The 12,837-nt window shown below is 37.1% G+C and overlaps 1 protein-coding gene across 1 annotated transcript in view; it reads left to right on the top strand.

Annotated features, from left to right (window-relative positions):
* Positions 1-12,837, top strand: part of kcnn3 (potassium intermediate/small conductance calcium-activated channel, subfamily N, member 3) — a 64,163-nt gene that overhangs the window by 24,899 nt on the left and 26,427 nt on the right. Inside the window, exon 5 of the mRNA XM_084385384.1 lies at positions 9,522-9,818. Within this exon, the coding sequence (XP_084241510.1) occupies positions 9,522-9,818 (297 nt within the window). The remainder of the gene's footprint in view (positions 1-9,521; positions 9,819-12,837) is intronic.

Here is a 12,837-nt window from a genome sequence, read left to right on the forward strand (position 1 = left end):
GACAACATCCCCCAATAGCTATATGGGGTAAGTGGTCTCTAAATTGCCATAAATCTGCCTGTTAGAGGCTTTCAACAAAAAATGTAACCATAATATAACATTTAAATATACAATTAAAATGTAATATTTAAAAAATGTAATCGAGAAATTGACATAAATAAATTAAACCATGTCCCGATTTGACGTTTATGACAAAATACGAGCACAGCTCCACAGCTGATTTCAGCTCTAATGCTGAAGTACTGAGACAGAGACTGTAAAAAAAAAAAAGTACAAAAAAAAACCCAGCCATGATATTTGTCATGGTTACAATACAACTATTTTGAAAGGGAGTAGCAAAATGTTCTGAATGTTACAAGCACAGGCTAGAAATAAAAGGCATAATTTAGCAAAGCGTAAGCAGAATGCTAATGTAGATTAGATCCCCTCAGGGTTCTGGAAAAGGAATGAGGTGTCAGTGACAGTCCTGTACTTAGAGCTGAGAGGTTACTGTAGTATTAACCACGCGGTACAGCTCCCCCCTCCTGCTCTGACATAAAGTAGCTAATGCACAGGGAAGGCTTTTAACTGACAGCATGAACGGTGCTGGCAACGGAACGACAAGGAAACGTTTCCAGAACATTGCGAAAGCACCCTGACAGCACATCACGTCTCTCAGGTTCATTGTGTGAGAGTTGTAGCTTGGAGGAAACTAAAGGGGTTTCCTGCTGTTTTTGCTACTTACTACACACATGGGAGATTGTGTGTATGTGCGAGAGAGAAAAAGTGTGGATATAAATGTATTTATTTTAAAAAGAGGGAATTCCAAGCAGATTCCACTGCTTTTAAAAACACTGCAGGCAGATTTCCTAGCTTATTTAGCCTGTGTGTGTCTGTATTTTGGGCTTGCCTCATTTGTAATCTGAGTGGATTGGAGTTACCTGTTTCGTTCTGTAACACATTTCAGGAATCATAACAGATTCACCATAAGGCAGAATGATCGTTTTGCATGACATGCTTACAGACAGCCGATTAATTGCCTTTATGATGAATTTCTGCCTCTGATGAAGTTGATCAGACATTTTGGATCACAGTTTTGCAGTGAGACTATGACGCCTGTTGACTTTAACTTGTGCTATGAATGGGACATTTACAGTCATTTACCCAAATCATGTACTTTAGGATATGTATTTTAACTCATGAAGTAGGCCTATTCCTCTAGTAAAAGTACAAAATTACTAGTAATATTGTGAAATATGATTACAGTTTAAAATAACTCTTTTCTATTTTAATATATTTAAAAATTGAATGTATTCCTGTGATGGCAAAGCTGAATTTTCAGCATCATTACTCTAGTTTTCAGTGTCACATGATCCTTCAGAAATCATTCTAATATGCTGATTTGCTGCTCAATACACATTTCTAATTATTATCATTGTTGAAAAGAGTTGTGTTGCTTAATATTTTTGTGGAAACTGATCATGGATTTTATGATGAATAGAATGTTCAAAAGAACAGCATTTATATATATTTTTTGTAACAATATAAATGTCTTTATTTTGTCACATTTTAACAATTTAATGCATCCCTGCTGAATATCTAAAATCATACTTTGCTTTTTTTTTACTTTGGTGCAATGGCAAAACTCAAAACGTTAATTGCGTTTCATCGTATTATTCAGTCCCACAGACTCCCACTCCTTTTAAAAGGTCCTGCTTTTGTCTTCAAACTTTCGGTTTGTGTTGAAGCTGCTGCTGATTTTGTGTAAGAGCACAGAAAGAATTTAGCCAACTAAAGAAAGCGTTTTAAGACTGTAAAGAAATATGGACGTAATGACCGTGACGTCACCTGTAGGTTTATGAACAGCATTTTTGAAACCCAAAGTCGGTGGAGCCGGCCGTCGCCATCTTGGCAGCATGTCACTCCCGGATAACTGAAAATGGGCAAAGAGGCGGCATTAGCGGAGGTGACGTGACGGCTAACAGACAGCAGACAAACGGCTAGTAGTGACAACAGCGGCAATCCACCTGTCACTCACGTGGCCATGCCCTTAATTATGCAGAACTTTAAGGCTTAATATAATTAAAAACAATTTTTTTTTTAAATGCACCCCCCTCGCAGTTGCCATGAAGGACAAATTAGCTATATAGACCAAAAGCACTTTTTGTACCAGGCTGTAAACATATTTTTTTTCTGTTGTAAAGTTGGACATATTAACATGGGAGGTCTATAGGATTGATTCTCTTTTATAGCCTGTCTCTAGCGGCCAGTCGATGAATTGCAGTTTGAGTCACTTCCGTGTTGGATTCAAGAGAGAGACCGGAAGGTTGCTGCCTTATTTAATGTTGTAAAATGTTAAACATTTTAATTTAAGTTGAAGTTTTGGTAATTTTATTTGATTTTGTCATTTTTATTAGTTGGTTTTTAGTTTATTTTTATTTTAGTGCATAAGGCTAGCCTAGAAATCTAGACGCACCCTAGCGGCAGCAAAATGTATTTTGCAGCCAGGGCAGTCTAGCAACTCTCCATTGACTTTCGAGCTGCAAAAACCTAAATTGGGTCAGGCCAATCACGTCGTGTAGAGTAGGCGGGGCGGGCTTAACATAATGACGACAGAGTTGCGACGGTTACCAGGGTTGCGTTCAGCCCCGACAAAACGTTGCACAAAGTTTTTTAAACAGAAACGGTGATGCGTTGAACACACTGTTCTGATGACGCAAGAGTTGCAACTATGGCAGCTGAGAAGGCCATTCTTTGTGTTATTTGTGAAGAATTTTCGGAGCCTGATGAAGTCGGTATAAATATGTGTTTAATACTACAAAATATGCCCTATGTTACAGTTACTGCACTTGCCGCCCAGAACAAAAGAGAACATCCCAATCGAGTGAAGGGATTGCTGAAACTGAAATGGAAGCACACATCTTACCTAATTCAGACTAAAACACATCTATTTAGCCTCACATACTGACTTTATTTGTAGTTCATACTGTTTTAATACCCTGTATTTTCTTTCTCATTTTTAGGAAAAGCACTTAATTACCATTGTTTAGTTCTATACCAAATGTCATACACTTGCAATGAAGCTAAAAATATAAACAACTACATCATTATGTTGATATCCTATATTTTTACAATAAAACAACAAACATGTCTTCTAATATCCTCAGTTGTTGCGTATACCGAGCTGCATCGAACACATTTGTAAATTACTTTCCTTGAACCCATTGTGCGAATTGACTTTAAACGGCGTGCTTTATATACATGTTGCTGCTGATTGGACTGCAGTTCTGACACACCCACCAATCAAGAGAAAACGTATCTCAAACCCCGTTGCACACCGGTGCACGCCGTTTCCAGGAAACATGACGTTCAACCCGGAAACCGTAGCAAAACGTTGCGCACCGTTTTGAACTTGAACGTGCCCCTGCTACTTGAAAACAAAGAATGGCGGCTGCTGGCGAACATCTTTCGAATCGGCTTTGTCCGCGACTCTGGAGGACTTGGAGTTAAGTTTTTCTTTGAGAAAAGAGCATAGAACAGCACTTAAGTCATTTAAAAAACAAAAGGAAGATGTGTTCGTAGTTTTGCCTGGCAAAAGTTGAATCTATCAACTAGCTCCGCTGTTGGGAAAACGCTCTGGTTGGTTGAAGCGCTGTCCTATTGCGTGCAGAGGGAATTTGAAAGACAGCCATTTATCCCACCCCTCGGATTGAGCCGTGTCTATGGTGAGTTGCCAGACCCAACATCTTGATGTAGGTCTGGCTTGCCAGGCTAGCATAAGGCAACATTTCACATTTTCATTTAAGTTAAAGATTTGTATAATAATACCTTGAGTTTGATCAGAAGAATAAGCATAGCAGTCAACAAGGCAAAATATAGCCAACATTACGGGTTTGCCAGGGTTTGTGCAGAACCATTTCAGTTGTTTTTGTATATGAGTTAGGTTGTCAGAACTGTCTCAGACTGCCCAGTCAAAGCTGTCAGTTGACTAAAGTCTGCAGAACTGTATATCACACAGTCTGACATAAAGACAGTTGATGTCTGCCTTGACTTTTACTTAAGATCTCACTTGGGTCATATACAATCTGACAAGCAACAATGATAAAAGACAGAAAAAATCGTACAATGTTAGCCGGGACTTCAGTGATTGTAGGGAAGTGTGCTGATCTTAATTAGTATGTAAGCGTTTGTTTGTGTGTGTGCGGTGTGTATATGTGTGACTTACAATGCTTTTATCATAACAAAAGTGTTCATCTCTGACAGGACAAAACAACAAAACAGACACTATTCTTCTCGTTTGGCTTCACTCTTTCCCTCTCTCTCCTCTTTCAGCTTCCGTCTTCCTCCTGGATTTCCCTTTTTTTCTCGGCTCTGCATTTTTCTCTTTCTCCCGTTCTTCATTTAGCTGTCTGCTCTCCTATTCATCCTTCCTTTCTTTCCCTAATTTTTCCTAATTGGCTCTGGCCCTCATTTGTTGGGAGGTTCTGGGTTTCTCTCTCTCTTGTCTCCTCTCTTTCTCTCTCTGATGGGTTTAGAGAAGCAGCTCGGTCCAGTCACTCATGTTGACTGATTACCTTAACTAATGGAATTTAATTATTCAGCATATCCTGGTGGCGATTTGGCCCAAAAAAGAACGACAGGATGGGTGATGGGGGGAGGGGGCGAGGTAGTGGAGAGATGAATTAGGAGTAACGTGCGGAGGAGGAAAGGGAGAGATGATGATGATGGAGAAAAAGGAGATTTCAGCATTTTTAGCATTTCTTTTTTCCCCCTCAAAGTAACATGGAACGTTCCCACAATTACTCATAAACGCAAAGCTTTACAGAAATGAGAACCATTTATCTGCAGATAAAGATTGTGGCGATTTTCAGCAAATATCAGAAATATGGAAGGAGCCATGTAATGAAATAGGCTATTTGGCTGTTTTGAGCCAATATGTGTTTGTTGTGAACTGATAAATGGGCATTTTGAGTTGATATTTGTCTAGATATGTTGAGCGTAACCAGGGTTAAAACCGTAAAACATTTTTCATTATTTGTTGAAATAAAACTAATAAAAACTACGAAACGCTCAACAAAATTACTAAATTTATAACTAAAATTAAATTGAAACCAGAAAATAAAAAAAATGAAAACTAATTCAAAATATTAATAAAAACTAGAGTTGGACCTCTAATACTATAAATGACACTAAAATAACACTGAGCGTGATGTGATTAAACATTGTTCGTTTTTTATTATTGTTTATTGTTATTAAATGTTTAAATATTTTAAGTTTTAATAAACATTGTTTTCAAATATTTTAGTGAATCTTTGAGGAAATATTCTTTGAAATAAATGTTGATTTGATCAATTTAATATTCATAAAATTTTTCAACATTTTAACATTTAATGAACATTAACTGCCTTCATTTTATTTGGTTAATTTTGTTTAAAAAAGTGTTTTTTATTTAATCAATTTAATGTTTTTAAAAGTTTAAACATTTTAACCTTTAATAAACATTCTAATGATAAACATATTATTTTTCAAATGTTTTTAGAGAATTTCTAATAAAAATTGTGTGAAATAAATTTTTCATCAATTTAATGTAGCTATCATCACTGTTTACTAAATGTTTAAACATTTATATTTAGAATAATATTTAATATGTATCTCTTTTTAAGTATTTTATAGTGAATTTTGCATAAATACTTTGCATAAATACATTTAATAATCAAATCATCTTTTTAAAATATTTGTAGTGAATTTAGTGTAATATTGTGTTAAATAAGCGTTTAATTTAAGTTCATCAGTATTCTGTCTCAGTCTCCTATATTATTTACAAAAAACAACATTTAATCAGCTACATCTACCACTGTAGATGTCAATATCAGTCATTAAGACCCATATTCGTCAACCATTATTCATAAATCATGAAGCCATCCATACAAGCCTCTCACAGATTCACATGCACTCACACACACACTCTCACACATTCTCTTTCATTCTCCTTACACCTACCCACACGCGTGTATTTTTCCCGCACATTCATTCTCTTTCTCGGCTTCTTTCCCTGCCTTTCACCTCCTTTCTATCTCGCTCCCTCTCACTTTCCTCATGCTCTCTCTCTCTTTTGTGATTGCATACACACACACAAACACAAACACACAGTCATTCTCTCCCTCTCTCACCAGGGGATCCTAATTAAGCTTGGCTGGTCTTTGATGTTGTCGCCTAGGCAACAGTCACCATGACGAGGCTGGCTTTTCCAGAAAAAAAAAAAAAAAACATGCGCATTTTACAGCCATACGACATGCACGGTGCCCTTCACACACAGAGTCAGGCACGCACACATGCACGATCAATTAGATAAACATAACAATTTCTTCAGATGCCAGAAAGACCTGTTGCGCTGTGACACAACCTTGCGATGGATATAGGCGAGAGAGCCATATAGCTGAAGGGATATCCAAATTCATTCATGAGTTCTCAGGATTCCCGTATAATCATTTGCAGCCCTGTGTGTGGGTGTGTGTGTGTGGATGTGTGTATGTCTCAGTGGGGAAAACCCTGCTTGCCTTCTGCTTATCAATTAAACAAACCTCGCCAATCTAACACTTACAATTAACATTAAACACATCTAACACCGCCAGCCAGCACAATTAGCTTCCCGTTCCGTCGTTAGGCTCTGCTGATATACCGCCTGACATGAAGTTGCATTGGGAGAGAGAACGAGAGAAAGAGAGAGAGTCATATAACTGTCAGTGCACATTATGCCAGCGGAATTCTGTTTGCTTATTGCTCTGTCTGTTTGGCGTTCCTGGCAGGATAAAATGACTATCTGAGCGTGTTCTCATTGTGGGACTCATCAATCTTTTTCCCTCTCATTTTGCCTGCGCTGCTTCTGAGAACACACTTTACTCATTCAGTTAGTGGAACGGCAGCTCTATTTATTAGTTGTTCTAATGAGGTAATCTGAATTATTAATTTGTAATTGAAGTTTTTTGATTAAATGGATGATGAATAGTTAGTCTTAAGTTGTTACGCAACGTTCGTTTTTTCTCTTTTTATTCTTTTGCCCTAAGTAGCACAGCGTGACAAGCAATTTGTCTCTCAACGCTTAAAGCAAAAATACTGGGCGATGCAACACAAGAACATTTTTATTTATTAGAGCTGTTTGGTCCTAAAATCAGGAAGAGACTTTTACATTTTTTTGGGCCTCTGGAAATTCGAATACGTTTTTTGAATAGCACTTTTTGATTTATGAATACATTTGTTATTTGAAATGATTGGTTATGAGTACTTTCTTGTTTTGTTCACTATTCATTTTCACACAGACATGCCTCAAAAACTCATTATAAATTTCTGAGGGAACACATGGCCCTGCTAATTCTCTTCTGGCTTTTAGAAGTGCAAAAGGATTTTTGACCAATGAGATTTTACTCTAGACATTATGGGCCCCATTTTAACGATCTGAAACGCAAGTATCAAGCGCGAAACGCAAGTAACTTAGTGGGCGGATCTCGGGCGCTGTTGCTATTATACCGGCGGGATAAATGACTCTTGCGCCCGATGCAAATCTAAAATGGGTTGGTCTGAAGTAGCTACATTACTCATAGGTGTGGTTTGGGCGTAACGTGAAATAAACCAATCAGAGCGTCATATCACATTCCCTTTAAGAGCAGGCGTGCTTGTTCCATGGCGGATTGCTATTATAACGGCGGATTTGCCAGGCGCACGCCAGGAGCGGTTCACAGCCGAGGAGACCAACGTTCTCGTCAGGGCCGTAAAAGACAGAGAGGTGACATTGTATGGGAATGGGAGAAACCAACCCAAAAAAGCTTCGGTAAATGGTAGATGTGTAAGCTAGATTTATGCCTATTTTTTCACATCTTCATGGACACCACAATGATTTCCCTCATGTGGAATATTTTTCCTTGTAATTAGGTATGGTTTGCAAAAATGCCAACTGCTGCGTCTGTGTGTACTGTAGAAACAAAGTGTATGTGCGTTGTGCACACGCCACATTATGGCTAAGTATGCGCCCTTAAAATAGCATCTGAATAACGCGCCACTGACTTTAGACTAGGTTTTTCCTGGTCAGTGGCGCAATTGATTTCTAAACCTGCAAAATAGCACCAGGGAACGTTTGCGCCGGAACACGCCTCCTCCGCCACAACACCCCCCCCCTCCCCCCCCCCGGGAGCGCAAGTTCATTCCCTAATTTACCGACGTGCGTCTGTCGAGGGAAAAGTCCACTGTGCGTCGGGTGCAAAATAGGAATGATACATGCGTCGGTGCACAAAGTCAATTGTGCTGGGTGCAAGATAGAGCCCTATGTCTAGATTTTAAGCCAAGTTGTAAGTTATTTAGTTAAAAATAATATTTTTCTTAGATACTATTTTGTTTGTTTTGTTTTGCTCTAAAATCCAGAAGAGAATTTGCATTTTTGAGCCATGAGTTTCCTCTGGAATTTCTTTCTTTTTTAGCAACTTCACATTATGATTTATGTGTACTATGACGACCTAGGATTAAGTCACGATAAAGAAAAAGAAAAAGCAGGAAAATTAAACATGACTCCCTGCCCAGTGCTCAGACTAAGAAAAAAGAAAATAAATTCACATACGAAAAAAACAGCTATACGATAAATGTTTTATTAAGATGTTGAAATAAAAATAAAGTTGTAAAAATGTAAAAATAAAGTTGAAAGCTTCAGAGAAACAAAAGAATGACCATTTGGTGCATAAACTTCAGGGTGACCCACGGCCTAAAATAACAAACAAAAAGTCAATATGAATAAAAGACAAAATATCTTCCCTCAAGAGATCAAAGAAAAATCCAATCGATTAACCTAAATACACTATCAAAACAGAGCGAATGTTACAAAGGACACCAACACTTATTAAAATATATAACAATCATATAACAATAACATTGTTGGTGGGGAGACAGGAGAAGTGTGACCGGCCCGAAGTCGCAGCAGCTCGTTGAAGAGCGGAAGAGATTGTTTTAAACCTGCCGCAATCAGTGCCATCCAATCCAATGAAGACTGGCAGAGCCATCAATCAGCTGGTTAAAGGATGCTACTCAGGACAAACAACACACACACACACACACACACACACACACACACACACACACACAGACAAAACAAGAACAAATGCATAATATAAAAGAACACAAAGAAACACACATCCGTAACAGTACTTTACTATTTTCTTCAACATATATTACACATAACCATATCTCAAATGAAAAATGTATTAGAAGTTCCTGAGGTCATTTTTGGATTTTAGCACGATTCTGGATTTTATTTTATTTTTCTATCTGTGTTTTTATTTTTTATTCTTGTGTAAAATGATATATATATATAGTTTTTATGGGGGTTTGGTTTTATTTCTTTGTGTTATGTCACTGTCACAGCTAGTGGCTGCTGTGTTCCATTGAGCACTTCTTTACATTTTAATACAAATTTGATATCCATTAAGCAAATTGAAACTTTGCCGGGAAACTCTGCTCAATTTGCATTGTTTAACATTCCCATTTTGACTTTTCCCCTTCAGCTCTTTGTCATTGACAATGGTGCGGACGACTGGCGGATCGCCATGACCATGGAGAGAGTGCTGCTCATCGCTCTGGAGCTGATCGTTTCGGCGGTTCACCCGGTGCCGGGGGACTTCAAGTTTATGTGGCGGGCACGGCTGGCCTTCTCCTACGCTCCCTCGCAGGCGGAGGCAGATCTAGACATGGTGCTGTCTGTACCCATGTTCCTTAGACTCTACCTCATCGCCAGAGTCATGCTGCTACATAGCAAGCTCTTCACCGACGCCTCCTCCCGCAGCATAGGGGCACTCAACAAGGTCAGAGGTCAACCCAATGATTAAAAACTGAGAATTTAGGGTGTTATTTAAATGTGCAGCATTTGTTTCTGAGTGTGGTTTTCCTTTTCTTGCTGTTTACATTTTTTTGGCTAGTTAGAATGGTTCCAGTAGCCTCTGTTGGTTGATAGCAGTGAATTCTGACTAAATAATATATTTGCAAGTAACACATCGCCTGATTCCTGTTCGAAGGTCTCTTAAAAGCATGAAATCACATACTTCTGGAGGGTTCTGCGCTTTCCAAGCAACTGCCATTGAGATGAATGGGAATGCTAACAGCTAGCTTTCTTCAGGTATTATAGACCAACTAGTCCAAACCTCATAAACTGGTCAGGTTTTTCCCTTACTGTCTATCTTCAATTCCCCACTTGCGCCCAGATTCAATACACACATCCTCTTTATGTTTTAGTTCCCTTTTATGTGGACAGTCATGAGCATTGAGGCCTGTGGTTTTTTTGCGCTAGAGGAAAGAGGTTTTGTGTGGATTTATGTGGTTTGTTCAGTCTCTTGAGAAAGATGAACCTTTCAGCTTTACTGACAGTTTAAAGATTCTACATTTATAGGCTGGTTCTATGGAGGGATTATTGGGTCAGATTTAAAACTAAAAGTCTAAAATGGAAACAGCAACATGGTTAACACACTGATCCAGCCAGTTTTGGGGAAGCTACTTTAAAACTGCCACAAGCTACTAAAAATGAAATCTACTAGTTACACTACAGTCTAATGATCAGATAAACCAAGAGTTTCAAACTTTTCAATTCCATGGACTTTCAAATATAATGATCCCTTTACTAGGGACCCCTTTCCTAAAAAGGCTGCTATTTTCATGTATACAGACCCATTTGTACTGTAAATATGAATATTATAATTTTGTATTAAATGTTATCTTGAAAATCTTTATTTTCTATCAAGTTGACTACCCACCATACGAGAATGGTTAGCTGTATAAATGTGAAGAAATACAGAACTGTCTTTTCTACATAATTTTTCTTTAAAAAAAATTGTTTTTACCTCCAAGCATCCTTTTGCAGAACTTCTGCAGGGTTTCAAGACCCATAAGAAAAATTATTAATGAAGTAACTGACAACATTGAAGCTACTTAAAGGGATAGTTTTAGATATTTAAATTCTGTCAAGCTTTTATGACAGATTTTTTTTTTTGGGTTAACTATCCCTTTAAGATGACATAATATATATATATATATATATATATATATATATATATATATATATATATATATTATTTTTTATTTTTATTAAAGAATTGTTTTTATAGTTTTACAATATCAAAACCATGGTACAGGTGTCTCATGGCAGCACATACAATCACCCATCAACTGGTAGTTAAAGGATAGGGTGAAGGGTAATAGAAAAAAAAAGTCAAGAGTCAAGAAATTAAGACATTCAACATACATTCTCAAGAAAGTAGATTTAAAAAATATATATATATATATAATATTCAATCAATCTTAATTTTATCAGACAAAATTTCTCAAAAGCAATAGGGGTTTTTAACTGAATCTTGATTACAAGCTAAATTTACAGGTTCATTTGCCCTAAATAAACAACAATATAAATTAGTTGAAAATATACAAACAGCAGCATTTAACTAAATATTTCATTTTAAAAAAGACAAAACGGCTTTATGATTGAACTGATTCACTAAAACGAATCAAACCGTAATGCTTAGTGTACAACACAATGTGACATAAAATGTGACAATATGACATTGTTATTCTATGCTGCTACTGTACTTATTGGAAAAAGTGGCTTGTTACTGAAAAAGCTACATTATTATAACAGCTAAGCTATACTGTCATGCATGCTACTAAAAGTAATGCTAGTAGTGTTGCTACATTTACTCCTCTGGATACAACGAAACCCACTTGCTATTTGGTGTGTGTGTTGAGATTTGTTGGGTCAGAGTGAACTAGCATTAAGACGAACCTTATTTTGAAGGTCAGTGTTGGACAGGAGCTTAATCTAATTGTTTTTGCATTGTTAGGATGCAGCATCACAGCTCGGTGTCAGTTGATGTGACTGATGAATATTCTGCTGTAATGGATTTTATGATTGATGGCTGTGTGTTTTTCAAGCAGGTTTATCTCTGCTCCCCTTTAGATGGCTGATTGATGTCTCTGAATATTGTGTATCTCTTCAGCTTTGTGCTTAAGAGAGGTTGAAAAATGACTGCCGTGGCTGTCAAGTGTTTGATAGTTCAAAGTTTGAGTTTTGTCCTTCGGTGCCATTGAAATAATCCAAAACAGGTGAAAAGAGTCCTGATGTACTTTAATTTGAATGGCTGATTGGAGAGGGTAATCACTTTGTCCTTTGAGAGAAGCTCTTGTTTCAAAGAGATGTAAATGCAAATTATCTTTCCTCTCATGTGCTGTTTTATCATTAATGATCATGTGGCCCAACTTAGCTCAGAGATCTCTAAGAGCTGCATTAGAATCAATCTGAGCTGAAAATGAAAACATTGAAGGGCTTCTTGTAAATTTCAGTCAGGACACCCAGTATTTCACATAAATTATGATATTTCAGGTCACAGTCTTTACTTTTGAACAAAGACACTGAACGACCTTTGATCTAAAACAGCTGTTTTAACTTCCTAGTGCAAACGGTGGGACAAATATAAGGTCAAACATGATCTTTTGATGGTCTTAATTTGAAAAAGACCACCCATAGGGACTATTGGGACCCATCTCACCACCACAGCAGCTTGTTTTTGAGAGAAAATGCATATAAAGACACTTTTTATTCATCAATGAATCCTGAAAAAAGTATCACAGGTTCCAAAAAAATATTAGGCAGCAACTGTTTATCAAATACATCAAAATAACTGAGTATCAAATCAGCATATTAAAATGATTTATGAAGGATCATGTGACACTAAAGACTGGAGTAATAATGCTGAAAATTCTGCTTTGACATCACATAAATAAATTATATTTTAAAGTATATTAAAATAGAAATCCATTATTTTAAATTGTAATAATATT

The sequence above is a fragment of the Rutilus rutilus genome (assembly GCF_951802725.1).
Source record: "Rutilus rutilus genome assembly, chromosome: 17".
Classification (NCBI taxonomy): domain Eukaryota; kingdom Metazoa; phylum Chordata; class Actinopteri; order Cypriniformes; family Leuciscidae; genus Rutilus; species Rutilus rutilus.